This window comes from Anguilla anguilla, chromosome 1 (assembly GCF_013347855.1).
Source record: "Anguilla anguilla isolate fAngAng1 chromosome 1, fAngAng1.pri, whole genome shotgun sequence".
Taxonomy (NCBI): Eukaryota; Metazoa; Chordata; class Actinopteri; order Anguilliformes; family Anguillidae; genus Anguilla; species Anguilla anguilla.
Window position 1 is genome coordinate 45126155 of NC_049201.1, and position 27153 is coordinate 45153307.

The following is a 27153-nucleotide window of genomic DNA, read 5'->3' on the forward strand; positions in this document are numbered from 1 at the left end:
AGCCTGACAGCGCTGTGCTAGCGTACACACAGCACCCAGCCTGGCAGCGCTGTGCTAGCGTACACACAGCACCCAGCCTGACAGCGCTGTGCTAGCGTACAAACACCAAGACCTAGTCTTCTGACTCGTTCACTTCCCCCTTTCTAGCTCTTTCCGCCTGTGTCACGGCTTACTCTGCCCGGCAGACAAGTCATCACACAGGGTTTTTGTTTGTGTTTGTGTGTGTGTGTGTGTGTGTGTACATTGCCTGTTGTGATTTGACTTCCATCGTGAACTTCTCCATATTGTCAGACAAATAGCATTTGTTTCGTGTTCCTTCTTCACGTTTCAGCTCCACCAAGCTGAAATGAGAATTTAAAACAAATGTTACCCTTGTGATGATTACGTGTGTCTTGTGATCGTTGGCAGTGCAACAGAGCTGCTAACACGTCTCATTATTTGTGTGTGCCTGCACGTGTATGTGTGTGTTTGTGTGTGCATGCACGTGTGTGTGTGTGTGTGTTTGTGTGTGTGAACTTGTGTGTCCATGCGCGTGTATGTGTATGCGTGTGTGTGCATGCACGTGTGTGTATTTGCCTGTTCTCCGGTGTCGTCCCGTCTTCTCATTGTCTCCACTGTCTGTTTTCCAAACGCCATTAAGAATGTGAGGAGAAGCCTCAAGGCCCGCCGGTTAATGGGAGAAAAGGCAAGTGTCACTTCCTGTGTGTAGCCCCGGGGGCGTAGCCCCCTGCTGCTGTAGTGCGGTGGCCTAGGGGTGTCGTGCGTGCTGCCCTCAGTGGTGCTTTGAGTAGCCTGTGCTAGCGCGTGCCATGGTTGCGCTTAGCGCTTTTTGCTCTCTCCTTCTTCCTTTTCAAAAAATGTCAAGGCCCATTATACAAGGTGCCCTCGCTTTTGAAAATTTAGACAGCAGAAGCAGGCAGCGCTGGGACCAAAGTGAGGCTTATTTTAACAGAAACCTGTCGCACTGAACTTGGGTCATTCAGTGCCGTGTCTTGGTCGTGACCTCAGAGCCACAGTTTGCTTTGCTTTGTGAGTAAATCAGAGATGACAGATAGCAGAAGTCACTCTACATTTGGAGGCCATTCGTTCTTGGCTTCAGCTCAGTGAGAGCTTTCTCTTGTCGAGAGATGCTTTTGTTTCTTACCAACATTGTCCTGAGTTTTATTATTAAGTTTCTTTACCTGGAGCTTTTTTTGTTTAATACTTCATACTTATGTCTGAAGTTTTTGATAGCTTTGAAGGATGGGTCAGGTGGTTGTGAGAAATTCCATGCGCACTTGTTATTTTATTTTTTGCTGCACGTAAAAGACAATTGCACAAACCCACCAGCAGATGGAGCAAAACTCATAACATTTGGAAAAAAAACTGTGTGTGGCTAAATCTGCTGAAGCAGGTGAACAGCTTTCTCTTTTTTCTTCAACAATGCATCTTTTTGCCCAGCCAATCTTTTATAAAGTTCACTGTGCCTCATACCTATATTGATAATCAATATTTAGGACTTGCTTGTAAATCAACAGCTACAAATAAATGAAAAGGTGTAGAATTTATTATTCTAGGTCTTATGGTTGACCTATTCTTTTACAGATTCATGTCTATATCACAGGACTACATACATTTGATTTTGTTATCAAATATCTTAATAATGAATTCAATATTTTATCATCAACAATAACAAATAAGATCTGAAAAATGATGAATCTTTAAAAAAAGTATGCATTCTAGCAGAAACCAAATATATGTGAACGTAGTAACTGAATGAAAATTAAACAGAATGCTTGAGAAATAAAGGTATTAATGAATAGATAGAAGAAATTGTCTGTCCATTAACACTAGACCATTTTGGAGCTTACAATTGAAATAGATGAGAAAGATCCTCTTATAAATTGTAAAGAGAATGGTCAATCTGTACTGCTCTGGTTTTTGTTCTTGTGATCCAGAGATGTCTGCATTCCATAAGCACATGCTAAAGTCTTTTTAGCAAAAGGCTTTGCTAGAAAATGTAGCTTCTTTTGTTGTAGATAATAGAAACTACATACGAAAACCTTTAATATAATGATGTGGGGGTTCTGGCTGAGATTCCACTGAAAAAGAAGCCAATAAATCAACATCAGTCGATGGCACTTCTGGACCAATGTGGACATACTGCTGTTGAGATTAATGGTGTGGCTGCTGAAATCTGTGGTTTGTGCAGACACAATGAGGCTCTTTGGCTGACCTGTTAGACAGGGAGCGTCACTACAGTGTGTCGTAACGAGAAGCCCCACAGAAATGCGGGTTTCATGGAAATTTAAACCTGGAGTCTTCCCATAATGCTCAGCGTTTCTCTGAGCGGCGTGGACATCGCTGCGGAAATAAAGGGCCCTGCACCTTTAAGACAGAAATATGAGATGTTAGACTATCATAAATGTGCATCCAGTGCTGTTTCTATCATGAATACATATATGAGAAATGTTTTACATGTGAAAAGGCGAAAGAGAAATACAGTAGATACATAGTATAAATTGTGTGCATAGTATGAATTTAAAATTTGAGTTTATTTCGATCAGCTCTTGTGAAATATCAGCGGAAAGACATTACGTAAGACCTGGTCACTAGGGGGGAAAGAATAATGTGGTCATTTGCATATGGTGACCTTCATCTAGGGCCTACTTATATGTGATGTCTCATTAGGGCACTTACCCAAGTATTTAGGCAGTAAATGAATGAATGAAAATGAGCACAGGCCAAACCTTTGGAGACAGAAGGGATGAGAGAGAGAGAGAGACAGAGATGAGAGAGAGAGAGAGAGACAGAGATGAGAGAGAGAGAGAGAGAGAGAGACAGAGATGAGAGAGAGAGAGAGAGAGAGAGAGATAGAGAGAGAGAGAGAGAGTCAAGCAGGCAGGCGTGTGGGTGCATTCTTCCTGAGAATAAACAGGATCTGTGTTTGCTGTCTCTCCTTTTGGTTTGCATTAGAAGTGACCTGGGAGGACCAGCAGAAAAAAGTCAATGGTACGGTAACTGGCGGCAGGACGCGGCACAATCCCTCGCCCCCCGAGCCAGGTTTGTCCCGGTTTGGAAGTGTGCCGTTCGGCGTATGCAGTGCCCCAGTCTCCCCCGGGTGGTAGGCTTCAGCTGGCTGAATGTGGGGGGGGGGGGAAGGGGGACCCATGCTCCCCTGCTAGTTGGTTCTCTGTCCTCCTCTTTCGCTCCTCTTCCTCTTTCAACATAGCGAGGTAGCATCGTAGGTATGCTATAATGCTGAAGACTAGTGGCCCGTTCTGGAGAAACAGCTCTTCCCAGCTGATCCAGCTGATGATGGTTCATACCCAAAGGGACCTATTGTCTGCCCAATAGGGAAGAAGGGACCAGCTTTTAGCTCTTGGGTCCAACTCTCAGTAAAGCATATATAATAGAAACCTTGTTCAAAATTACATAAGTGCAGTGACATTGGATGCACATAATGGTCATTTTGTGCATCCAATGTGGTAAAAAGACTCTAATAAGGATGGCTTTTCTTCCTCTGAAAATGTTAATCAAAAGCTGTTATCATCAAGTATAATATTACTTTAACTGTGTGGCCATGTTGTGATAAGATGATTATACAACAGAAGAAGACCTCACACACTCCATTGTTAAGACAGAAAGATAAGGCCAAGCCATCATGTTAGATAATACTACACAAGCCTCATGTAATGTCCCTGTTCCTTACTGAGGCTACAGCTTGAATAGTCTTCACAACTTGATAACAGATGTAAAGGCACAACCTGAGGGTTGCTATAGCATGACCTTTCTCTCAAATTCATAATTTGTAATTTAGGGAGTTAAAGGGGTGCTCTTTAGGATGTAAACATGGCAAAAGCTCACGTCTGCCTGGGAAGAGTTGAAGTATTTAAGATTCTCCACTCATGGCCTTGCTGTTTTTGCTGCTATTTCTCTATTATGGGTGTCATTATTAAGATCCCTTACAAAAACCTCCCTGCTCTCTTATTTTCCCTGCTCTTTATTAGTGTAGCCTACTTGTGTGTTTCTGGGTGAATAGAATCCTTATTGAATTTCAATGTTGTTTCTGATTTTTTTTTTATGAGTATGTTTTTTGTGGTAATGGATATTTCATCTGATGAATTTTCCATTTAAATTTTAAGGTCATGTTCTTACCTTGTTTATGTGCCTAGCAGTGATCTTCACAATGACTTTAATCTAGCAGTGTATAAGTTAGAACATGCATGTAATGAATGTGATTTTATAATCAACATTACTTGTATTCCATATATATATCCAGCTATAACGTGCAAAATGGCTCAGACATCTACGAATCAATAAAAACATATTAAGTGAAAATCTGAGGAAAATGATCAAGTCAAGCATATTATTTCCAACAATGCACACCTTGTGCCTTTGGCCGCTTGCTGAGATGTGTCTGTTACGCGCGCTCAGCGACGCCTCTTTGCTCTGGTCAGCGGAGGGCGCGCGGCCCCAGTTGGCACGCGAGCTCGTTCGCCGCGTCTCCCTGGCACGCGCCTGTCCCAGGAGGCTTCGCTTTAGCTTGGCCTTTCGCGCCGGTGTTTACCCTTTGAAGCCGACGCCGCTCCGGTGATGTACAGCGGCTCGATAAAGGCGGCGACACCTTGTTTATAACGAATGCGCTTTATTGGCTCGCGCGAGGACCCAGTTCAGTTTTAATGAAGCTTCACTGTCAGAGCTTCTCTATCCAAGGTCGTTCTCTCAGCACTTTTCCCTGCAAGCAGATACTCGCGCTGAAGTTGCAAAGGCGTTTTTTTTTTTCCCGGGGAGACCAGAAAGTGGTGAATGGTAAATGGACTGCATTTATATAGCGCTTTTATCCAAAGCGCTTTACAATAGATGCCTCTCATTCACCAATTCACACACACACTCACACACCAACGGCCAAAGGCTGCCCTGCAAGGTACCAATCAGCTCGTTGGGAGCAATTTGGGGTTAGGTGTCTTGCTCAAGGTACACTTCGACACGCCCAGTGCGGGGGATCGAACTGGCAACCCACCGACTGCCAGACAACCGCTCTTACATCCTGAGCTATGTCGCCCCCTGGTGGTAGGTACGGAGTGGTAGGTACGAAGCACGGAGCTTCAGGACCATTGGAGGTGGGTGGAGGGGTGGGGCGGAGTCCGAACTGTAGGGTTACAGCTGAGGGACTTGTTAGCGAAACGGATGCGACCCGCGAGGGTGGTTTCGTCCGGAGCGAATGGACGTGCCGCCGGAGTCGTGGCACACCGTCACCCAGGGGCACTGCTTGCATATCCATGTCGCTCGGCACGCCCCTTCTCATCACGCCAAAAAAACTCAAGGGCACACGTCCGCGATCCCGTACGGCGCCAGAAACGGCAGGCTCTAAAACAACGTGCGCTGCGCGGTAATCTCTGGCACCAGAGCAAAGTTCTAGAATTTCAGATACACGTTACATAACAGCGGGCTTCATTGGCGATCAATTCCAGCGCTCTGCCTCGAATCTGTGCTCAGTGTTATTTATACGCTTCATTTTATACAATGTTATCTGTACATTTATACCATGCATTAAATTAAGCGCCTTGCACGTTCTGCTCTACATACCAGATTGAATTCTGGGGGAAGGCAGGGAGCGTTTATATTTAAGGCAGTGAGCGCCTCTGGTTTTCTACACAGCAATGTGCTAAACGTGTGTTTGTGGGTGCCAGCAATAAACCAGTAATAATACTGTATGGTTTTCTAAAGCAGTCAACAACGGGAAAGCGTTTTGCTTAAATCCATACATGGCTGAACTTTGTTGCTGATTTGAGTGAAGAGCAGCTGATTGAGTCTCCTAGGTGTGATTATTATATGAGCTTTTCTGTGCGGTATGATTGCAGTGCGATGAATGTCCGTCTCCAGCAGGGTAAACGCACGACAGTGAAAAGGCTGTATTTTGTGGCTTGTTACTGAGATTGCACCTGCACAGTATGCCACGCATAAACGGGACTCACAAAAACCAAGCTACGTCGCCATGTCTTTTAGATTCTTTATTCTTTAACCTGTATGAAAAATCATCATTTTGCATCAAATGATCAAAGCAGGCCTACACTGAGGCAGCTGGTTTGTCTTTTGTTTTATTCATGGAACGGTGAATGATTTAAGGCTTTAATGGAACTAGACGCAAGTCGTTCTTTAAGAGCGTCTTAAATGAATAATCTCCAGTCCGAGCTTTATTTTTCGTGACGGCGCAGAGCTGCCATTTTGAATTTGTCCCAAGCGATCTGCGGGCTGGACGATTCGCAGAGGGGACTGCGCTACAAAACAGGGGCGGAGCCAGGAGCCCTTTTGATTAGGAGAAGAGGGCCTATCGGCCGCTAATTACGAGCCCTTGCTTACAGAACCGACGGGGTCTGCGTGGAATTATCTTGCCTGTGTGAGCGCAGATGAGCAGGGAGGCGCTTAGCATGCAAGATCAAACGCGCAGCGCTGTGTGTGATTAATGATAGCCAGATGAAAGCCTGGCTGATCACCGGGAAGAAGAAAAAAAAACTGCAGCCTCTGTTCCTATGACGACACCACGGAATGCGGAGGAAGAAATAGTCTAATTAGAGGCAAATTGAGACAATGGGAGTGTTGCAGAGTGACCTCATATTTCTTACACAACCCACATAGTACAATAACACATGAATAAAAAACAAGAAACCTTTTCTCTTTTTTTTTTGCTTCATTGAGTTTCAAGTTTTGAGCGCTTTTTCAGACACTTTATTTCCATGTTAATTTCATTCTTTATTGCTACTTGTTTGTTCCTTTGATGTTACAGGCGATTTTTCTCACAGCCTTTCCCCCTGCAGTGTTTCTCTCCTCTTCCTCTCCCGTAGGTTGTGCGTCTGCTTCCCAGTGCATGTTTCTCCCTTTAACATCTCTTTGACGTTTCAGCTCTTTCTCCCCCTGTAGCCCGCAGAAACGTCCTTTTACTCCCTCCGATAACTCTAGAAGCTCTCCTACAGTCTCTGTTGTCTTTCTAGTTCTGCCTCTTCTCTCTCCCCTCTCTTTCTCTCTCTCTGTTGGTGTCTCATTGTGAATTGTATGCTCTGTTGTGGTGTCTGTTTTTTCGTTTTTGCTTTCTGTTGTTGGTATTGTCATGCCCCCCCCCCCCCCCTCCCCCCCATTCCGTGCCGTCGCCGTGTCGGAGGGTCCCTCTCTGATCTCCCCCCCCCCCGCGTCACCCCTCCACACTGCAAGCATCCGCTCACATCCATCTCCTTTGTCTATGTCTGTCCATTTTGTGGTGTGACCCGAGAAGATACGGACTCACCCCGACGGACGAGCTCAGGTCTGTCCTTTCTTCTTCTCCTTCTTCCCCCTCTACCGCTTTGTTTTCTTCCTCTTCTCCATACCCCTCTTTTGCTCCTCTTTCTCTTGGCCCCCCCCCCCCCCCCCCATCCTGCCTCTGCTCTCAGTACCCACGGCTTCCCAAGAGACGCTCTGGTCACGCCCAGTTCTGTCACGCTCGTGCACGCGTATGCGCACGTACACACCTGCAGAGACCGCACGCACGTGTGTACGTGTCATTCATGCGCATGGCATCGCAGACGTCATTCCAACAAGACCATCTTAACATTTTTATGTCCAGCTCAAATTTGTCCAGCACACAATTGAGATAGAAAAACAGCCCAAGGAAGGCTAGAATTAATGGATTTGCTCAAGGATGAAAAGGTTTGGTGTTTGCTGTGTATTTTGTGTCCTTCACCTGAATGGCAGTAATAATAAAAAAGATCCTTCAATAAATGGTTTGAATGTGTGACTACTTCTATTTAGAGCGCATAGTTAGGATGACATTGACAGTAGCCGTTCTGCTTCACAGCTACAGCTATTGTAGGTGTTATTTTTGGTTGTGAAAAGGATTTGAATTCAGGGCAGATCCATAAAACTCAGTTATAGCTTTATTATGAATAAATTGATTCCAAAACCTTCAGCACCGCTTGGTATTTTTAATTTTTTTTTTACAAGTGAAATATCACGAAATCTTTTAGCTTTTATTTAAAAAAGGAGGTTAAAATTTAAATGAGACAAAATTCCTCATCATTCCAGAATATAATAACAATTATTTCCCAAGTTCCCTTTGTTATATCAAGAGCCACGTTATCGTAATTGTAATGGAATATTAAGTAATCATACCCTGTGTGTCCTGTGCAGGTTTGATTTAGAGCAGTGCCAGGCTGCAGTTAGATAGCATCTGCTCATGGATGTCTCAAGCTTTCCGAAGAAGCTTGGTTGTGGGTGATGTGGTGTGAGGGGTTGGGCTGGCTTTCGGACAAATGTGCCATAATGTTTTTCATCATTTACCATAACTTTCATCATGTCTCACTGTTGCCGTCTGCTCTTTACTCATTCATTCATTCGTTTGTTCATAATTTTCTGTTGTTTTTTCTCCCTCCCTGTTTGTTTCCTTCTCGCCGCCATCTTACACATATAAAGTAGAGAAGGAGGAGGCCATTCCACAGAACGGGGACGCAGGTACGGATCTCTAGCTCGGTCTGTGACCCTGTCCTTATCCGGCACTTTCCGCGGAGATTACATTATGCCAGAACCTGACACGCTGACCTCTTGTTACGGGGGAGTGAGACAGGAGAGGTCGGCCGGGCGCGGCGCGCTCAGCGGACGGCGCTCCGGCTCGGTGAGTCAGGTTTGACGCACGCCGGAGTCGCCGCGCTGCGTTAATGAGGGAGCTGCGTGCCTGCCGCGAGCGCTCGGATATTAGCGCGGGTCAGAGGACGGCCGGCCCCGGTCTCTCCCGCCCGCCGCGCGCGCTAACGTAACGAGGCTATCATTACATTACATTACATTACATTATAGGCATTTAGCAGACGCTCTTATCCAGAGCGACTTACACAACTTTTACATAGCACTTTACATTGTATCCATTTATACAGCTGGATATATACTGAAGCAATGCAGGTTAAGTACCTTGCTCAAGGGTACAACGGCAGTGTCCTTACTCGGGAATCGAACCTGCGACCTTTCGGTTACAAGCGCAGTTCCTTACCCACTGTGCCACACTCCACACCCATCATCAGACCCGTGTAAACGGCAGCTGACGATGAGGGGTGAGGGACGAGAAACGAAGCTGTTTGGAATGGTTTCCGTTTGTAGCGAAGGCGATACAACTGAGCGTGAAGCCGTGGAGCCGTTCGGAAGCGCTAGCGCCCTGCGATGCGGGAGGCGCTGGGCCTCTCGGGCCGCGTTTAGCTGGGAGACGGGAACGCAGTGAAGCTGGACAGAGGGACAGAAGCTAAGCTGGGCTGGGTACCCCAGTCCCCAAGGGCTGTGTCTGTAGGCCCGTGCAGAAATCTTCTCTTTAGAGAAGCTGTAGATTTTAAGTTTTCTTAGATTTTTTTTTTTTTTAAAGAATTGCTGGATTAACTGCAAATCCCATGGAAGTACAACATTATTATTATTATTATTATTATTATTATTATTATTATTATTATTATTATTATTATTATTAGATGAGGAAGAAGAAGAAAAACATTTCAAGGGTCACATTTAAAATAATATTAAAAAATCAGTTTTTGTTTTTTTTTCAATTCATGGACCGTTTTGGGCCTTTAAACCAGATTTATTGTCAAAGAAACATACAGGACATCTGCATTTCCATATCACCCACTCATTCATTTCTTTTCTGCTAATGCTGCGTGTCTTTCATGCTTGGCCTCCGTGTCCATACTTAGATCAGTTCCGGAGAGAAGCGTTATCCCCACATACGCGTCGAGTCTTACTCGCTCCGTGGAGTATTACAGAACACTACTGCATCCATTTCCAGTGCTACATACGTCGCTAACAGACTTTGTTTTGTGTAGTCATATCCAGTTCGGTGCTGGACTGTGAATCTCTTGGCCTCCCAAGACTTCCCCTCACACCGCAGACAGGTTTAATTTACTGAGCCCTGCGGTCATCACGCTCTAGTTTCTTTTGTCCTTCGATACACCAACAAGTGAGAAGTGAACTGAGAAAATTGCTGAGGCAGCCTTACAGTAGCGCCGCGTGGCATAAATTCTGACCTATGCTAGCAAGAAATGTGCAGGCAGCGGGACCGGCGTGTTTCCCCTGGGAACGCACGGGAGCTGGAGGTGTGACTGCTGGAGGGATTTACGGCCACGGCCTCACGGTGAAAAAACAAAAGAGACCGCGTTTTTTTTGACCGGAAAATCGTTAAGGTTGAATAAGCGCGTGTGCAGGTTTGCGCTCTCTCTCTCTCTCTCTCTCTCTCTCTCTCTCTCTCGTACGGACAGTAAAGGTACAGGGAGAAACCTGACGCCTCATCAGCTGTCTTAATGCAGCTCGGATGCCGCGAGTCTTCTGCGAGGTCATTGCTTTTTTTTTCTGGCGAGGTAGGCGCTCTCTGCGAGCGTAAGCGTGACGGATCGCTCCCCGGTGGATTAAGCGCGCGCCGCGTCGTTATTCGCGCCGCGTTTCTTCGGCGTTCGGCTAATTGGAACTGAGAGCGTCGGCTGCGGGTTGAATGGGCGCGCGCCGTGACGGTCTCTCCGAGCCCGCTACGTCCGCTAGCAGACGGTGTTCTAGGTGAGGGAAGGAAAGGAAAGAGGAACGCTCCACTAAAACGATAGCGGGCGATTTCCGCTGAACGGGGCCCATTGCTGCTCTGCTTTGTTTAACATGGCGCTCAGCTGCGGCCCGGAGGGGCGGCCCAGGCCATCGCGCATGACTCATCCCAGCGCCTCTATCAGACCCGCGTAGTTTAGCCGAGCCGCCCCCAGCGGGAGCCGGCCATGACCTCTGACCTCCGCCCCCTCTCCCCCGCCCCCCCCCTGCAGGTGCCATGGATGTGGAGGAGCGCGCGAGGCAGATGAAGCTGAAGATGAACAAGAGCCGGCTGGAGCAGGACCCCGCCAAGGCAAGTGCACCCCATCTGTCCTCCGCTCAGACCCCCCACCCTGCCCTACGCCAGTTTAGCTCCACTCAGACCCCTCTGTCCTCACTCTCTCTCTCTAGTACACTGCAGTCAGACCCCCCACCCTGCCCTAAACCAGTTTATCTCCACTCAGACCCCTCTGTCCTCATACTCTCTCTCTCTAGTACACTGCAGTCAGACCCCCCACCCTGCCCTAAACCAGTTTATCTCCACTCAGACCCCTCTGTCCTCATACTCTCTCTACAGTACACTACAGTCAGACCCCCCACCCTGCCCTAAACCAGTTTATCTCCACTCAGACCCCTCTGTCCTCATACCCGCTCTACAGTACACTACAGGCAGACCCCCCACCCTGCCCTAAACCAGTTTATCTCCACTCAGTTCCCCTCTGTCCTCATACTCTCTCTACAGTACACTGCAGTCAGACCCCCCACCCTGCCCTAAACCAGTTTATCTCCACTCAGACCCCTCTGTCCTCATACCCTCTCTACAGTACACTGCAGTCAGACCCCCCACCCTGCCCTAAACCAGTTTATCTCCACTCAGACCCCTCTGTCCTCATACCCTCTCTACAGTACACTGCAATCAGACCCCCCACCTTGCCCTAAACCAGTTTATCTCCACTCAGTTCCCCTCTGTCCTCATACTCTCTCTACAGTACACTGCAGGCAGACCCCCCACCTTGCCCTAAACCAGTTTATCTCCACTCAGACCCCTCTGTCCTCATACCCTCTCTACAGTACACTACAGGCAGACCCCCCACCCTGCCCTAAACCAGTTTATCTCCACTCAGACCCCTCTGTCCTCATACCCTCTCTACAGTACACTGCAGTCAGACCCCCCACCCTGCCCTAAACCAGTTTATCTCCTCTCAGACCCCTCTGTCCTCATACTCTCTCTACAGTACACTACAGTCAGACCCCCCACCCTGCCCTAAAACAGTTTATCTCCACTCAGACCCCTCTGTCCTCATACCCACTCTACAGTACACTGCAGTCAGACCCCCCACCCTGCCCTAAATCAGTTTATCTCCACTCAGACCCCTCTGTCCTCATACTCTCTCTACAGTACACTGCAGGCAGACCCCCCACCCTGCCCTAAACCAGTTTATCTCCACTCAGACCCCTCTGTCCTCATACTCTCTCTACAGTACACTACAGTCAGACCCCCCACCCTGCCCTAAAACAGTTTATCTCCACTCAGACCCCTCTGTCCTCATACTCTCTCTACAGTACACTGCAGCCAGACCCCCCACTATGCCCTAAACCAGTTTATCTCCACTCAGACCCCTCTGTCCTCATACTCTCTCTACAGTACACTACAGTCAGACCCCCCACCCTGCCCTAAAACAGTTTATCTCCACTCAGACCCCTCTGTCCTCATACCCTCTCTACAGTACACTACAGTCAGACCCCCCACCCTGCCCTAAACCAGTTTATCTCCACTCAGACCCCTCTGTCCTCATACTCTCTCTACAGTACACTGCGGGCAGACCCCCCACCCTGCCCTAAAACAGTTTATCTCCACTCAGACCCCTCTGTCCTCATACTCTCTCTACAGTACACTGCAGGCAGACCCCCCACCCTGCCCTAAACCAGTTTATCTCCACTCAGACCCCTCTGTCCTCATACCCGCTCTACAGTACACTGCAGTCAGACCCCCCACCCTGCCCTAAACCAGTTTAGCTCCACTCAGACCCCTCTGTCCTCATACTCTCTCTCTACAGTACACTGCAGTCAGACCCCCCACCCTGCCCTAAACCAGTTTATCTCCACTCAGACCCCTCTGTCCTCATACTCCCTCTCCAGTACACTGCAGGCAGACCCCTCCACTCCCTCATCTTTGAAACACCTGCCTCAGCAATCAATAGCCAGAGATGACTGGGGTGAAGGTAAAGACATGAATGGTTAAATGAGGGAGACTAACTGTTTGCCATGACTCACATTAGATCCCACATGCAGGTGTAAGTAAATTGGGAGTCAATTCTGATCTTTTTCAAGCTGTTCACAGTTGTAAAATTAATGAGCTCAAATTAGCCCCTTGAATCAGTCCTGCAAATTTAGGTCCTTAAATCAATTGGGGTGGATGAATTAATCTGTTAAAAAGTGCATTGGGTCTTCTAGAAAGGGTGTTTGTATGGAAATATGCATTCCCAAATCTGCTTTTGAGGGCTCCTGACCTGTCTGGGCTAGGTGTGCCCAACTAAACACTTCAAACACTTGTACACTCTTGTGTACAATTGTTGTTTAATTGCTTATTGACTTTTTGTATCTATAAAACTGAATTAGTTTCAAGCTTTAATTATCTCTAGCCTACGCAATATAGTCATTCTTAAGCTAAACTACAAGTTATTTTCCAAAAAGAGCCCTATATTCTTTCTAAATAGACTTTTTCTCACCTGATAACTTTAGAGCCTGGGTTTTCAACAGGGAGTCTGCAGATCTCTGGGGGTAAAGTACTTTACCTTTAAAGTACTGTAAGAGGTCTCTGGCCAGACTTTATTTGCAACAACTATATATCGAATCTATTTTAGAATATTTAAACACTTTTTAACTTATGATGGGGGTCTATGGGATGCCTTTGAGCCTGGCTGGGGAGTCCCTGGATCCACCCCGGTTGAAACCCCTTGCCATAGTGTAAAGATTCTTCCCATTAAATCCGTAAGGGGCAGTGAAACAATTTTGGAACACTTCTCACATTGTAATGTATACACAGACAACCTTGGATAAAGGGGTCATCTGACTGCCTGTTCAGGGCACATCGCTTGTGTAAAGACGGTGCAGGACGGATGTTTGCTTACGATATCCAGACCAAAGGTTGCCTAACACATTTAGCAAGCGAAAGGGTTTTGGTGTGCAGGCCTGGGAAGAACACATGAGACAAAGCAGGTTTCTCATTCTTCCTTTTAAGTATATGTTGTGCAAAAGATCGCTTCAGAACCGAGAAGCAGTTTAAGGTTGTTTAAAAAGCGGTTAAAAATTGTTTGTCAGCCGGCTTGTATATCGGTTCGAATGGCTGAAGAAAAGACTGTGAAAGAATGTGTTTATAGAAATCGTAGTGCTTCTCGGAACACCAAGAACACCTTTGCTATGAAATCTCTTGCTCCACAGAAGCAAGTGATCTGTTTTTTTTCCCCCTCTTCTCTGGTGGAAAGACAAGGAAAATGCTCAGCTTTAACATGCAGCCAAACCACACATTCTCTGTCAGTCTTACGATCTTTCACACCCCTCCCACCTCTCACTTTCCCATCCAGTGAACTCAAAATGTTGGCTAGCCAGTTTCTCTGCCATGTTCAGCAAGTAATCAAAAATTGTTTGACAAACAGTTTGCTTTGGTGCATGAGCCCTCAGAGAACCTCTGACAGCTTTACCTGTGTGGATGTGGTCGATTTTACTGAGAATATCCAAAGGTGGATGATGCGTGTTTAAAAGGGAGAATAATTAATAACAATTAATAATAGTGGCTTTCAGAATAATTTGGAATTGGCTGCAGCTGCAGCCTGGAACTGGTTGTGTGGATATAGCCATGGCTTGAAGAGAAGCCGCCGTTTCATGACTGTTTATAGAAACTTTGCTCTGAATTGCTGCTACACCTTCCAGACAAATTCCTGGGAAATGATTAATTTAGGTAAATGTGTTACACCATTGAGAATTCCTGAGAGACAGTATTGTTGTTTCTGTGTGAATTCAGAAAGCTCACTGTTTTTTAGTCCACCTCCAGTGGTTCCAGACAGTCTCTCTCCTTCGATATAAATGAATGTGTAATCTTATAAATGACATCTGTTTAACGATGAAATATTTTGGCTTGTCATAATGTGATTTTGATTATTAATTCAATTTCAGCTCTTATTTATTTACTGATGCTTCTACTCACATTCTGTAATCATATCTTTCTCCAATAATTTGTGTAATTCAGAGAATGTGGTTATCACTCTCCTAACACTCTACGGGTCAGTATGGGGACATGATAAGCCCGCCAATCTGACCAGAGGCGGGATTGAGTGTGCATGAGGTGACAGGGAAAAAAGCTATGAAATAAAGAGGGGCAACAAATTCTCTAAATCGCTTACATTGCATTTCGGCATTTTGTACACACTCTTATCCAGAGCAACTTGCGCAGCTTGCATTTTTTCTTTTTACGAACAATCCATTTATATAGAAGGATATTTACTGAAGCAATTCAGGTTAAGTTCCTTGCTCGAGGGTACAATGGCAGTGGCCCAGCTGGGAATCAAACCCACGGCCTCAAGACCATTATACTACAGATTATACTGCCGCCCTGTGAAATTAAAATAAATAAGCAAAGCACACACTGCTGCCTAATTGAGTTAAAACGAATAAATGAATAAATAAATTAATAAAAACAAACACAAATTTGAGGAATTCAACTTGTAACATACAACTTTAATTTCCTCATTTCACGGCTGCGTTTCTCAGGCATCTGTGAGAAGGAGATCTACGGGCTGGATAGATTTCTCATGCCCTTAACTCCATTTGGGTATAGCCTTTTTGGGAGCGTAACAGCCACTGGGCACCTGGTTCTGGAAGGAGGCTTGTTTTGACCAAAAAGTATTTTAACATGGTTCCGGAATGAACATGTTACAATAACAATAAAGGCATTGCAATTTTACTTTAGCCTTCTGCTTTTTACTTTTGGTTTCCTCTTTTTTTTTTAAGCTGCTCTGTTTCAAAGACAGGCATCTATTTTAACCTGGTTCCACCCATGCTGCACTGCTTTTCACCTTTTCGATGTTTTTGGGACTGTTCTGTTATTTTTCTCTTTTTTTACTTTCTTTTTTAACGTGCAGATGCAGTAGCTTATGCTTACTATTCATTCTGTCCAAAGTGTTTCTGCCCGATCGTTTAAATAAAGTTCTGTGCTTGGCCTCCGTAGCGGCCGGCCAGGGAAGCCCCGCGAGGCTCGGACAACCAGTCCGCCAAGTCGTCGGACAGCGACGTGAGCGACGTGTCCGCTGTGTCCAGGACCAGCAGTGCGTCCCGGCTCAGCAGCACGAGCTACGTGTCCGCCCAATCAGAGCGACCGCGCGGGAACCGCAAGATCAGGTGAGTCCCCGCCCCTCTCCGGGGAACAGAGAGGCCGCCATTCCAGCGTCATTCCCAGGGATGGGCTAAACCACCGAATAACGCTCCCTGTCCTCTGCTGCCATGCCCAGACATTTTCACTGTGAAAACGTCTGCCCCAGGCGCTGAATAAGGAAGAGAACATCTTTTTTAGCGAGATTTCACTTCCTGCTGTTGAGTGAGTTCAGGTTTGGCTCTACCTTATCAATAATTGAGCCAAACGTCTGAACTTTACTTCCTTAGATGGAGGTTTGCGCATCACTGGCAATGTGCTTTTATGTTCAGTGACAATGGGTGTGGATGTTAATTGTCAATGGGTGTGTATTTTGGACTAGTAGAAAGGAAAAGTCATCTTCATGGTTATGTTATTGCTGTTTCAATATTTTCTGCTGTGTCTTGTTTTTCTTATATTTTGAATTCTTTTATTATCATTTATAAGTGTTTGCATCTTTGAATCTTGTTTATTTTGCGTTCATATTCTTCTTTGATTTGTTTTTCATTTCTGCTTCACATTCCAACATTTGCACAATTGTTTGGCTTCAGCCAAACAAAAGGGGAGTCACAGGAAGGGGAGGAGCTTTTGGACAATATTTTACGTGAGGTGGCGGAAGAGGAATTGGGGGCAAAGGAGAAGAGTGGGAGCGATGGGGGTGGGGAGGGGGCACAGACAGATGAAGGAAGCAAAGGAGAGGAGGAGGCAGACGAAGGGAAATTGCAGAGGAGGTTCTCAGAGAACGACGTCAGGTAAAAACCCAAGAAGTCCCTCAAGAGCACTTCCCTGCACTAGTTGTGTGGTGGTCTAGTGATGGCGTAACTGTCATACTTCCTTCCCCTATCAAGTAGTGTAGATTTTCCCCTGATTTTGCCCCATTCTTTAGTATTGTGCATGCCTTTTATAATTTAGAATTTCAGCATAACAGATGTAAGAACCGTTAGTACATCCAACATTACCATAGAGTACATCTAAACTAGTCCTGGACCGGCTGTTTTTACCTCTATAAATATAACTTTACCTTAATCTATTACACCTGAAGTACACATAATGTACTTGGCAAATTTGTATTGCTGTAGCATTTAAAAATGTGCCAGCAGGACATCATTCGTAACACCAAAGTTTAAGCACGTGTGCAGTCGCTCAATCTTTAGTGTTTAGTATGAGTATGCTATTATAGGAGTTTTCAACAGGCTGAAAGGTGTGAAAAGCCAGTAAACTATTAGTTGTTAGAATAAGATTGCATTCACAACAAAAAATTAAATATGATGAGGCCTTCACAAGGAGTATAGATGACAAGGAAACAAGGACGTAATTAAATGCCATCTGATAAATAATGTATTAGCTAGATTGTCAGTATGTTTACTTATATAATGATAGACCTAAGACTTTTTAAAATAAGTGCTTAAAAGTTTTTTGTAAAACCTTAGTTACAGAATGACCAGTCAACCTAAGATAATGTGAACCTGAAAGTTGCAAAAGCAATTACATCTTTAAAAGCTCCTTATTATGTAATACATACATTCTCTTGGCTATTATCAATAATCCAAAAGAGTGATCATTAAACAGAAACAAGTCACACTTTCTATTGATAAAACCTGGAAATACACCTCTTCCTCTATAACTGCATGTTGGGGCCAACTAAAATCAGCAAGTTGATAAAGGAGTAGCATCACAGCAACAGCACGTTCTCGCATAAAGCAACGCACTTGTTTCGATGTGCTCCTTGACACATTGATGAATGTATTTATCGATTAGCCACGCCAGGAGCGGTTTACTTTGAGTCGGGTGGACAGAAGCCGCCCGCTCGTCAGCAGACTGCCGTTCTCCTTTCAGCGTTCCCTCGCTGGTGCCATATCTGTTACAGATGGAACGATCTCTAGTTTGCGCTGAACTCACGGTCTGGTGCTGCCTCGTTCCACCTCGCGCTTTTCTTGGTCAGCACTTTCCAGTCTGTCTGTAGTAAACACAAATGGGTTCTTCATTTATGCTTTCATTTATGAGAAATAAATATGTTTCCATTTTTCTGCTTACAGCAATACTAGGCCGATTATTTTCATGGTACATTTTATTATGCTGTGGTTTTTTTTTTTTTGTTAAGCTGATGTACATAACAATGAATGATCCAATGAGACCCTATTTAAGCGTGGCTTGATTATTGGTTATAATCTAGTAAAAGTATTTATGGCTACGAAATGAAAGACTATGAACGAATGATAAAAAGGTTATGTAATCATGCACAAGTAATCACTCAACAAATGGTTTAAATTAAAATAGCTGTATTTTGACTCTACTCTCAGTTATAAACATTCGATGTCCAAACCACCTCCAGGTCTTATCTCTCAAGTTAGACTGTATATTAAACATACAGTGTGCACACATTGATGAATTTAATAAATAAAACAGTGTCAAGGATATATGGGATCTGTTCACTTGGCATGGCCCCCCTTTGCTAAATAGATAAATCTGTGGGTTTTTTAATCTGGCTATATACAGCGTAAATAAAAATGGATAAAAATAGAATGAAGGACTGCCCTTTGTAAACAGTGCAGCAGTTTAGGGTTAGTGTGTCTCCCCAAACCCTCCCAGTGTCCTCCCCCTATCTCTGGCTTTCATGATCATATTTATTGTCTCTGCTACCTTCTTTTTTGTACTACTCCAGTAGTGGGCCTTTCTGTATGTAGGCTAAAGCAGGCAGTCAAGAGCTGCATGTTATCGGGTTCTGTTTGACTTTTTTAATGTGTTTTTATTATATGAGGTATACATACTGTGTATTATATAAATAAAAGAGTATGCAATGCTATGGCTTGATATCTCAGAACTACTTGCAAATAGAACCCTAAAACAGTAAGCACTCAAAATTCCATAACGCTCTTCTCATTGTTCTTCGAGTGTGTTACTTTTCTAGACCTGCGTTTTAGTAGCATGCCTCACGTTTTCTTTACTTACACACTGTACCTACCACACATTTAATTGCCTTAAACTTCATAGCGCAGCTGCCTCATCACGTTATTAGGCAGTAGTAATTTTTTCACTGAGCTGTCTGCTGGGCACAGTGATCAATGTGGGCACAATGCAGCAAGAAACATTTAAACTTAAAACACTGAGGAGAAAAAAGATACAAATGAGAGAGCAGGTTGTGTCGGGCTCCCATGTTACGTCACATCCTGTTAACATATCCGTTCACTGTGCTTTGTGTATTTATTTTGTGTTTTTATTAGGAGCTTAACTGCAACTATTTCCGTTTCCGTTTTCTCTCAGTCTTCTGACAGGGCCGCAAATTGACAAATGGCAGTGACTCAAAATGGAAAATGATGTAGAATTAATTTGGAAAGTGCTGAAATAATTGAACTGATGAGTTCATTCTTCCTTTTGTAGCTGTTTTGTCTCCAATGTCTACCATAGGGTGCAAGTGGTTTTGTTTGTTTTGAGTGCAGATTGTGTAATGGTGGAAGTCAATGGAACGTATTTAATTGTACATACTGAATATAGGCCTACAAAACGAAAAACCATAACACTGAACAATCATTACAATACAGTGAATAAGATGCATTTTTACACAGCATATAAAAAACAAAGGCTTCCACCAAGATGCAACACACACCAATCACACAACACACACGCATAAAACATTACCTGACTTAAGTTTAATTTTCACCATGGATTTTGAGAAGTTCTCAATTGGGTTGACTGCTAAAAGCAATCTTTAATCTCCTCTCCACCAAGCAGTGTGGGAGAAAACTCAGGCCATTCACTCTAAACAGTGACACACCATTGATGTCTCTATTAAAATTTAATTGTAGACCTCCTGATGTAGGTTCAATTACCAGTACAATGTCCATTTCATCTCAGACAGTTTGTACCTGGTCTTCAAAGTATTTTTTATGCCCAGATTGCCACATTTTAAAAGGAACTGTCTGCTGTTTGAGTCATTCTAATTGTCCTGAGTTCACACAAGACTTTAATGTCCTTGAGTACTTTTGTTTTTTTGGGGGCCACAAGCAGTATACTACAGTCTGCAGTAGACTTGAATATTTTTGGAGTGGACACTAATGTTGAAACTGTCTGTGGCAGCTATGATTTATGAGTCTTGCAATACACATACTGCATACATACTTTTTAATGTATATATTTTAATTTTAGTTTCAGCAAGTTTGCGTGTGAGCATGTGTGCGTGTATGCATGCGTGTGTGTGTGTGTGTGTGGCGGGGGGAGGGGGGTGTTATTCTTTGTAATGTACCCACCTTGGCAGCATTGCATCTAAAAAGCTTTCTCTATACTCCTCCCTGACTCCACTTTCTGGTATTTATGAAGTCAAAGGAGCAGAGCTTTCCAAGTGTGCATGTTTTCTTATGTGCACCTTTATTCAAAAGGAAACTGCTATGTGTAATGAGGCAACACCAAGCGTTACATAAACCTAGTCTCAACTGTAAAATGAAGAGCAGTTCTGGTATAGACTTTATACTAAATAACTTTTTTAAAAACTGTGGCTCATAAAAGCTGATTCATATTTAAGGAAATCAACAAAGAGAAGGTCTCACACGTCACCATAGCGGCCATATTGTTTGAGCAAAAATTCAGAAAATAATATGGCATGTAGAGCTTGGTCCACAGATGCTGCATACCAAGTTTTGGTCTTAGGACCATTCACTCCTGTTGTGCGGAGGGAAAATAACCCAGACAGAAAGCCCTCACTGCACGCATTGATTTTACCAGACCTCACTTTCACTCCAAATAGCCAGAGAGTGCAGTAGTTGACAGACAGTCCCATACATCTTATTGTCAACACTACCATGCTACTGTACTTGGTTAAGAAAGTAACTTAACTACTGGAAAGCAGACCTGGGTCAAATACATATTTGTTTTGGATTCAAATACTTTTCTGTGCTCTATTGAACTTGCCTGGTGTAATTGAGCCTGCCAATATGACCAGAAGGCGGGGTCTGCACTTTTTGAGAGCATGTCATTGGTCCCAATACACCAGACAAGATCAGTAAAGTGTAGAAAAGTATTTGAATCCAAAACAAATACGTATTTGACCCAGGTCTGCTGGAAAGCTAATTGTTTTTCAAAATAGTTATGCTACCACACATTACTTAGGCTACTGGGAAATGTATTTAAGCTATTAGCTATGTTACATGTAGTTACGCTACTCCCCAACACTGCCTGCTAATGCATACCAGGCCACAAATGAAGATGTTATAATATATTTTTGTTTAATCTAAAATAGTGTAATTTATTTTACACATTTCTTTCTCACCCACCCGGCACACATCTGTGAATATTCAGAATGTCATTTCTCTGTGACCCCATACACCTGGATGTGTGGATAAACCTCAGGGTCTGCTGATTTTCAGTCAACCCACACATCACTGTTGGACTTATCTCATATCAGAATGCCAGCCTGCTCACGCGCATTGTACTGTAAGTCTTACTAGTGAGGGTAGGTAGACACTGCGCAGTTCCACGAAGGCCTCCATGTTTTTATCCATTATTAGGGATTGAAATGAAGTTTGTAGCAGTTTTAACCCTCAGGGTATTGATCCCAGTAAGTTAATAGTGGCTGTATTTGTGAATTCACCAATGGTGTTTCTTTGTTGACTGAAGGAAGTTCTCGTGTTTGGTGACAGCAGCTCTGATAAGTTCTATCGCTGATCTGCAGAAAAACTTACTCACTGTTTGTTTTATTGAGGTCATGTCAGTGCAGCGACACGCTCCGTTCCTCCCTGTCTTATTTTTTTTTTTTGTTCATGGTGTGTTTTCATTCATGAGCGTTCGGATGATCTGCATCATTTGAGTGCACATATTCTCAGCCGACCCTCTGCTTTCAGTACTTTAAAAGACTGCCTCCCCCTTCTTCTTTCAAGCCCGTTATCTTTTTCACGCCGATGGCCATTTCTTTTCTCGCCAATAACACGGTTTCACAGACCAGAGCCGGCTTGGTGAAACAGCAATGTCACATGACTCTCAGCAATGGAAAAAAATTCAGTATAAAAACAGGAAAATGGTGGCCGCTTAGTTTAGTTTCTCAACAGCCTCCAGGTTTACACGAGGCAACAGAGTCGAACTCGACGGGCGCAGAGTTGAAGACGAAGGCCTGTGTCCAGAATACTGATTAACGGAATGAGACTGGACAGTATACTCAGGGGCACAAAGGACAATGTTGCCGTGGAAACTAAACTTCTTAATTCCTCTGCACGCCGTGTGTTCCTCTCAGTAGAAGTACCCGAGTCTCAGGATTAGATACGCCGCAGAACGGGAGAGGATCATCTTTTCTTTCTTCGTAGTCTTTGGCAGGAGAATCGAGATGGCATTCTAGTCACTGCAGCTGAGCTTCACATTTGAGAGAGAAAGCCATGCAAGAGCCAGACAGACTTGTTTAGAAATAGTATGGATGTGTGTCTCACCTTGAGCACAGTCTTGGAACTATGTCCAAGCGTAACTTTAACAGATTTGCGGCTTGGTTTCTCATTAGTTCACTTTAACTAGGTCATATTTATTGTAGGCTAAGGGTCCCTGGGGTACACCTACATTAGCCCCAGGTTACAAGTGAGAGATGTGGCTCTGCCCTGTATGGCGCAAGCTAACACTGTATGGAAAATAGTCACTGACTCACAGGTATGTCAGGTTCACATGATGGCTGCAGTTCACCTTACATGGAGTGTAAATAAACCCAGAAGCAACTAACCTTTCACATTTTATGTGAGCCGAGAGAAAAAAAGTCAGTTGAACTTAATTTTGGAGCATTGCATGCACATCACCAGTGACCATGGCTCGATTCAACCAAAGTTTGTCCTTAACTTTTAAAAATTATTATGTGTTAGTGTTAGTTTTGTCTTCACCGATGCCATTTGGCTTTTTTTTTTATTCAAAGTTGAGGCCAAAAGTTGATTGAATTCATGAACCAAACTGCTTTTGTGCACATGCACACAATGTCTGAATAGTATATAAAAACTAGATATGACATGACTGTAAATTCACTTAAATTATTTATGCACATCATGCCAATGTTGTTGTTAGTGAAGGAAAATCATCAGCATCCATAAACACTAAGGAACACATTGTACCGGCTTGGCCAGGTCTCCAGAGAGCCCTCGTGTTCCATTCACATTTCCAGAGGAGCCCAAGTCTCGTTCCCCAGCTCTTTCAGCCTGAGTCTTGAGGGATAGCAAGGCCGCAGGCGAGTCGTAAAAGTTTCACATCAGGGAGGATTACTACTAAAATGCAGCGGTCTCGCACATTGCTCTCATCCCAGACAGCGGACTGGGTTCTGACCAGCTCTGGCCAGGCAGTGGGCTTAGGGGCCAGTCCTTTCTGGCTTTCTACTCCAAAGGCGGCCAGATCAGCTGGCTTCCACCCCAGTACTGTAAGTACTCTCAGGCTTCACTTGTGCCACTTAAACACACAGGAGAGTATTTATACCACACTCACTCTGGCAGACTTGCCCTGATTAGTTTCTTTATCTTTTAATGGCTTGCTTAAATATTGATTAATGCTGGTCAGCATTGTCCCTACCAAGTTAAAATAATATTTCTATAGAGTACATAGAGTACATTTCGTACAGGGAAACAAACAAGCTGGGATTTACCAGTCTCTCTCCCAGCCTAAGAAGCAAATACATTTGACCCTCACAAACCACTTTGACTTTCAACCGCTGCAATCAGGAACATCCTGCTTCAGGGGAGTTATCCCAGCTTTTCACATCTTAATGACTATGACATGTCTACATTTAAACATGTTAATGTTAGTATGATATGACTGTGTTTAAACACGTTAATAAGTATGATGACTAAATTTAACCATGTTAATGAATTTGACATGACTACATTTAAACATGTTAATGAGTATGGCATATCTACATTTACACGTTAATGATTCCAAATTGACTACATTTAAACATGTTAATGAGTCCAACTTGACCACATTTAAACATGTTAGAGTTGCACATGTTAGTGGTAATGATATGACTGCAGTTATTTCGCCCCTTTTGGACTCATCTGAGGGGAGTAAAACATTCCGAGCTACATTCATTAAAGGTGCAATTCAGGTGACGTGTGGAGCACTTCTGCAACTGTACAGCATCTGAAATACTGTACATACACTAGAACAACTGCTTTTTATAATGTAATATAGAGCAGACTGACTGACTACCCATTCAGGAGCTGAAAGAATTATTAAACTTTGCAACATGAATTGAGTTTCTATGACTATCGCTGTTGTGTCCTCACTTATTCAGTAAGACAATGATAGCTTGAATGTCTGTAAGTGTGAACAGGATTCACAGTCTGGCGTGTTTAAAGCACTTCATGCAGGGTGTTTCGGATGTCTGGCTTGTTGTGAGATTTGTCACTAGCTCGCAGTGATGCGTGGGAGAGCGATCAGACAAAAGGTTGTGATGCTGTGCTTATGGGCAGCTGACAGCTCAACATGGCCGCTACAGAAATAGATTTTATTTAGCCTTTGAAAACCTGAGAATCACACCAATGTGATTGACACGTTTGTACAAATATATTTTATTTTTCCCCGATTCCCCATGATAATTCTAAAATTCAGATATCCCAGAATTATGGTGAAGCATAGTTATACTAGAACTAAGAAGTCACCTCTGTTGAGAGGCTGTATAACTTGTGTTGAAGATTACAAAGGAATAAGGTTTGTTCATTTTTGGGTATTTGCATTTTTTGTCATGTAATGTTGCAAATGTTGCTTAAGTGATCAGTACATATTTGACTTTTTCTGAGACCACATTTAGATGTCTTTTTGGGCAGAAAGTGAAGATATTGCTTATCAAGTTGATATCTATCACTCACATTTATTCTGTGGAAAATTTTTTTTCACAACAGAATCACAAAACTGCAAAGCTAGTGACTCATTCTCAATGTAGACTTCAACGCATAAATGCTGCAAAGAAAAAGTCCTTGAATACTGCATCAAAGGTGTCAGTAAGCATTAGCTGATTAAAATGCTCGTTCCTCCAAACTCTCAGTTGATGTGTCACAAGCCAGACATTTCATAAGAGGGCCTTAAAAATTTCTTTTGGTTCTCAAACCATTTTGTATTATGAGTTAGCATGATTTTATTGATTTCATTATAGCAATGCATGCAGTATGATCATTTTTTCTGAGAATAAAAAATACTATGAATAACGTTTTAGGCTATCAAATGTATGATAGATTGACCTCAGGCTTGTACAGTAATATAAGATTGTTTCTCTCCATTCTAACCAGGCTGTATTTTGCTCAGTTAGAGTTAGCTTGTTTTCAGAGTTTGGTCAAAATAACGTCCTATCCCATTTACGTCCAAATATAATTTCCTTTTTTACCAGTATTCTTAGTCTTCACAAACTATCAAAACGATGATTTTCTGCATTGCACAATGTTGCAATAAGGATTCAAATCAGCCTCAGTTAATTGCAGAACAGTGTGTACTTACACAGCAGACTTTTGGCTACAGACAGTGCTGAAGGCAATGTTATGTGCAAACATGTACCTCTTCAGAATCTATTAGCAAATCAGCACCTAGCTCCAAATTTATGCAGCAAATGAAAATAGTTAAATGTGGCTTAGGGTCATCTCTCTTGGGGTTTCAAGTGGCCAATCATGGTCAGACCCCTGCCCAGTCAAGAAAATTGGCTGTCTGGTCAATTCCAGTCAATGTTCCTGTTTAATACTTAGCTCCCGTTGGGCTGGATTTTTAAGTGTACAAATTGAACTGAGCATCATCTCCTTCTTATTATGAAAGTGCATGTGGATCCTCTAAGCCAAATGCAGTTTCTCTTTCATTAACTTGAAAGTACAGTAAAGGACTTCTCAAGTAGCTCTGCCAGTAAATGTTGTCAACCCAAGCAAAGGCCTGTGCTCCATGACAAGAAGTCAAAATTGGCTACATCGTACCAGACAGGCTTATGTTGACCAGATTTCCTTGGACTACCACTGTATTAGTTCCTTCCTCCCCAGATGCCAAAAAGCCCAAAACCATTGTCAGTGAGATCTTCTCTAGTTTCGCTAGCTCTCCTGTAGCACTGTGTAGGCTGTGTTGTGGAAACTGACACTTGCTTGTGGGTGCGTGCATTGGAGCATGCAATTATAAGTTTCAAATTTGGGAAACGTTATATGAACAATTTTGTTCAAAAACCTAGCTTTCTTCAATCATTATTAGCGACTGGTTAGTTTCTCAAAATGATTTGCACAGGAAATATGACACGTAAAAATGATTAAATCAGGGACGATATTTAGCCCTTTCTGTGGTTCCGGGGTATTGGACCAGTCGTATTTTTAAGCTGACATTACGTCAGAATCCTATTTCCCTTATATCTACAGTACAAGTTTGCCAATACATAATGTCAAGGAAATGCTTCCATTTGCAAATATGTGCGAGTAAACCTTTGAATTCACTGGATGTACTCTAGACTCATGCATTGCAAGTGCTCATAAAACACAACCGATGCTGGCAGTCAGAAAGGGGCTGTCACTCACTCAACCCTTCCATTATTTAAACAAGGGCTAAATTACCCCGTGCTGATGGCACAGCACCAAGAGCGGCAGCGGGTTTCCATAGAAAAAGTGACAACTGCGGTCAAAGAGTTTTCAGGATCTCATCTGCATCTCCAAAGCGCCCGCATGCTTTTGAAATTTTTACATCTTATTTTTTCATTTGTACCTCAATGATGGATGCCTGATCTCAGTTTTGAATGCCTGGTCATAATCATAAGCACACCACATCACAGCATCGACATGTCAGGTTGACACTAAAATGTAGCTATGGCTAGAAAAAGCTGGAACCAGTCAGGTTTTTGTAAACTCACAAGCTATGATCTGCAGTGATGCTATGATTGATTGTGTATTGCCCAACAACTAGAATTACAATTCTTACAAATCAATGAGGAGTAGCAACTTTGATATTGCATTATCACATCAGTTGACTCCCTTTTTTACCTCATATCTGGACTGATTCCAGGTCAGGAAAAATGAAATTATGCTCATCCTTCAATCATTTCTCTTTTTAATCGCTGTTCTAGCTATGGCTGTCTGTGTCAATGCCAGACTTGCGTAAGGTTACGTGGGAAGATCAATGCAGGTCTACCTATGCGGTGCATTGGAGGAACAGTCTCAGAGAAATGACAGAGGCGGTATGGAAAATACACTGGCACGATAGCAAAATTTCCTTCAGTATAATCTTAACAATAATCCCCAATTTATGTG

General features: G+C 43.6%; 1 protein-coding gene across 43 annotated transcripts in view; it reads left to right on the plus strand.

The window, feature by feature from the left end:
* rims2a (regulating synaptic membrane exocytosis 2a) overlaps positions 1 to 27153 on the plus strand; it is a 254152-nt gene that overhangs the window by 192020 nt on the left and 34979 nt on the right. For 24 of the 43 annotated variants that reach the window (XM_035416437.1, XM_035416438.1, XM_035416489.1 and 21 more), the window contains 3 exons: positions 2956 to 3042; positions 10782 to 10861; positions 15773 to 15942. The exons of 11 other annotated variants lie outside the window; for them this stretch is intronic. In XM_035416437.1, coding sequence (XP_035272328.1) covers positions 2956 to 3042; positions 10782 to 10861; positions 15773 to 15942 — 337 coding nt within the window. Of the gene's footprint in view, positions 1 to 2955; positions 3043 to 7249; positions 7280 to 8361; positions 8464 to 10781; positions 10862 to 15772; positions 15943 to 27153 lie in introns of those variants that run through there. 8 more of the 43 variants (XM_035416531.1, XM_035416469.1, XM_035416545.1 and 5 more) reach the window with 3 other exon arrangements.